Raw genomic sequence first — 2504 nt, forward strand, 5'->3', positions numbered from 1 at the left:
AAAATATATATATATATATATATATATATATATATATATATATATATTAAGGTGTCTGCTTTCCACTCTATCAGGAAACCCTGGATAGAAACTGAGTGAAGAAATCCTTTCAGTATAAGTGATGAAGTAAAACAAACGTTCCTACTTGGGAACAGTCATGAAGTGGTTCATCTATTTCACTGGAGGATGCCAACATGGGCTTTAATGTCACTGAATTAAATTCAAAAGAACATGTATGTGGCTCTAGTTTGGAATCATGGGGGAATAAGAGGGGGTATAGAGGAGAGGGATGACTCAGATTATTGCTGTGTTGTTATCCACATAATAACAGGAGATTTATACTGACCACCACGCATATAACACAGTGTCCTGTTAAATCCAGAAAAGGATGGTGGCAGCAGCCCATCCTTAACAACAAAATAAGGTTGACTCCCAAATTAAAACCACTACTTTTCCTCTTCACACACTCAGAAATGTATATTCAAAGTTGTTCCATGTTACCATTTTAGGAATACAAAAGCTCCTCTCTGCTTAAGTAAAAGCAAGTAACTAGGTATAACTTCCCACTGGGATCTAAGAGAAGGACGTGAACTTGTCTCCAGTCTAGAAGCTTGACACGGTGGTGCCACCACTCTGGGTTATGGACCAAACTCACCTTTCACAGAACTTAATGTTCTGGCTTTATTATTAACAAGAGACCTGGGAAAACGGACCTCATAAGTGGGCGCCTACCTAGGTTGACTGTGGATGTGGCAAATAAGAGGCCGGGCCAGCCCATATCCAAGCAGAGACACCTTCAGCCCTCATCCCCACCCCTACGTGGTGTGGCCTCCCAGAAAGTCAACCACCTTTGGCCCAAACACACACACTATGTAGATCTGAACTGGGGTGGGGAGGCGGGTGATGGAGAGGGGCGCAACAGAGACAGAACCGGGCGGAAGGAACTGGGCCATCTCTATGCCTTTCATTTTCCTTGGTCCCTGGTGAAGAAACGTCGAAACGGGGTGGAATTCTTTTTAACGGTAGTAGAAAGCCAGAAAAGGCAGACAGTTGACCTTGGGAGCTCACATCGTCGCAGCGGGAAACGCAAAAGAAACCAAACACGTTGGCAAGTGAAGGGGGAGCACCGCGCAGCGCTGGGAGGAGCGCAGCGGCCCCGCTGCTGGAGGGATGTGGGGGTGGGGGGTGCGACAGGGGTGCTCACCATAAATCATGGCCAGTCCGGTCTCGTGCAGGAAGCGCACCCGGCGGTGCTTGAACAGCCAGATGGTGAGGATGGTGAGGGTGAGCAGCAGGATGAAGGTGAGCAGGCTCACGCTGTCTTGCCGGTGGCTCTCCTCTGCCTCCTTCTCAGTGGCTAGCTCCTCCATGGCGCTGCTGTCCTCAGCCGCCGCCCCAGAAGAGGAGGCCGCGGCCCCAGCACGCAGCCCCCGACCCAGTAGCAGCGGCAACAGTGGTAGCAGCAGTAGCCGTGGCCGCAGCGCACGGACAGCCCGCCCAGGGCCCGGGCGCGCCGTGTCACCAGGCTCCATTGCCNCGGCGGGTCGCCGGCCCTTTGCCTGTCTTTGCTCTTGACCAGTTCTTGGCGTACCTGGCCAGACCTTCTGGGGTCGCCACCGCGCTGCCTAAACGGGACGGCAGAGGTCGCCTGCTCCTGGCTCGTCAGCTTGGATTCCCTCGCGGTGCGGTCTTTAGTCCTGTCTTTGGTGCCACTGCAAAGAGTTTGATCTCACGCCAGTATGTAGTCGCTTTGGGCCCAGTAAAGTGGGAACCCTGAAGGAACTGAGGACCCACGAAGCCACATAACCCCCTACACCTCTTTTCTCTCCTTTCATATCGCTTTCCATCTCTTAGGACTCCCCAAAATCTGCTAGGCTTCATTCAAACCTCTGCTCCAGTCTGGCTCAATGTGAGGATTGATAAAGGTCAGAACCGGGAGAGGGCGTTGAAATACCTCCTTCATTATTTGGAAAAAAAAAATAGACTGACATTATTGGAAAAAGACTGCAGCTAAGTCCCTTGGGGAAGAAGTTTGAACCAGAAAGAAGTGAACACACCACACCGGATAGATGAGTAGCAGGTGGCCCTAAGGCAGGATCGGTGGACCAATGGGAAGGGGTTTACACTGATGACCCTTTTATTTTGACTTCCTGGTAGCTCAGGGAGTCTTTGAATCTTAGAACAAAGCTCAACTCTGAAAAGATTTATGAATTGGCCTCACAACAAGCCTCTTGAAACAAATCCTTAGAAACTAGAATTTTCCAATCCATCTTGTCCCTCTGGTCAAAGAAAAAAAAGAGAAGTCAACTTAATTATTGAAGTCCTGATGCTTAGTACTATGCTCAAAAATGTTTATTGAATCATTATGAAATAATTCCCATCAACTCTCCTTGTTTTCTCTCCCAGAGGATTTTGCATTTTTAAGAAAATTCATTGAAGAAGTTAGGAAAGCTATTCAGATCACTGCTGCCTTCCCTGTTCCCTTCTAGGTGAACATTGTGCCA

General features: G+C 48.9%; 1 protein-coding gene across 2 annotated transcripts in view; it reads right to left on the bottom strand.

Annotated features, from left to right (window-relative positions):
* The window catches only part of Slc9a7 (solute carrier family 9 member A7), a 136869-nt gene extending 135296 nt beyond the window's left edge, over positions 1-1573 (bottom strand). For both annotated transcript variants that reach the window (XM_048796497.1, XM_048796496.1), the window contains exon 1: positions 1205-1573. In XM_048796497.1, coding sequence (XP_048652454.1) covers positions 1205-1532 — 328 coding nt within the window. In that variant the 5' untranslated portion in view covers positions 1533-1573. The remainder of the gene's footprint in view (positions 1-1204) is intronic.
* Positions 1574-2504: the final 931 nt, after the last annotated feature.

The sequence above is a fragment of the Marmota marmota genome, unplaced genomic scaffold (assembly GCF_001458135.2).
Source record: "Marmota marmota marmota unplaced genomic scaffold, marMar, whole genome shotgun sequence".
Classification (NCBI taxonomy): Eukaryota; Metazoa; Chordata; class Mammalia; order Rodentia; family Sciuridae; genus Marmota; species Marmota marmota.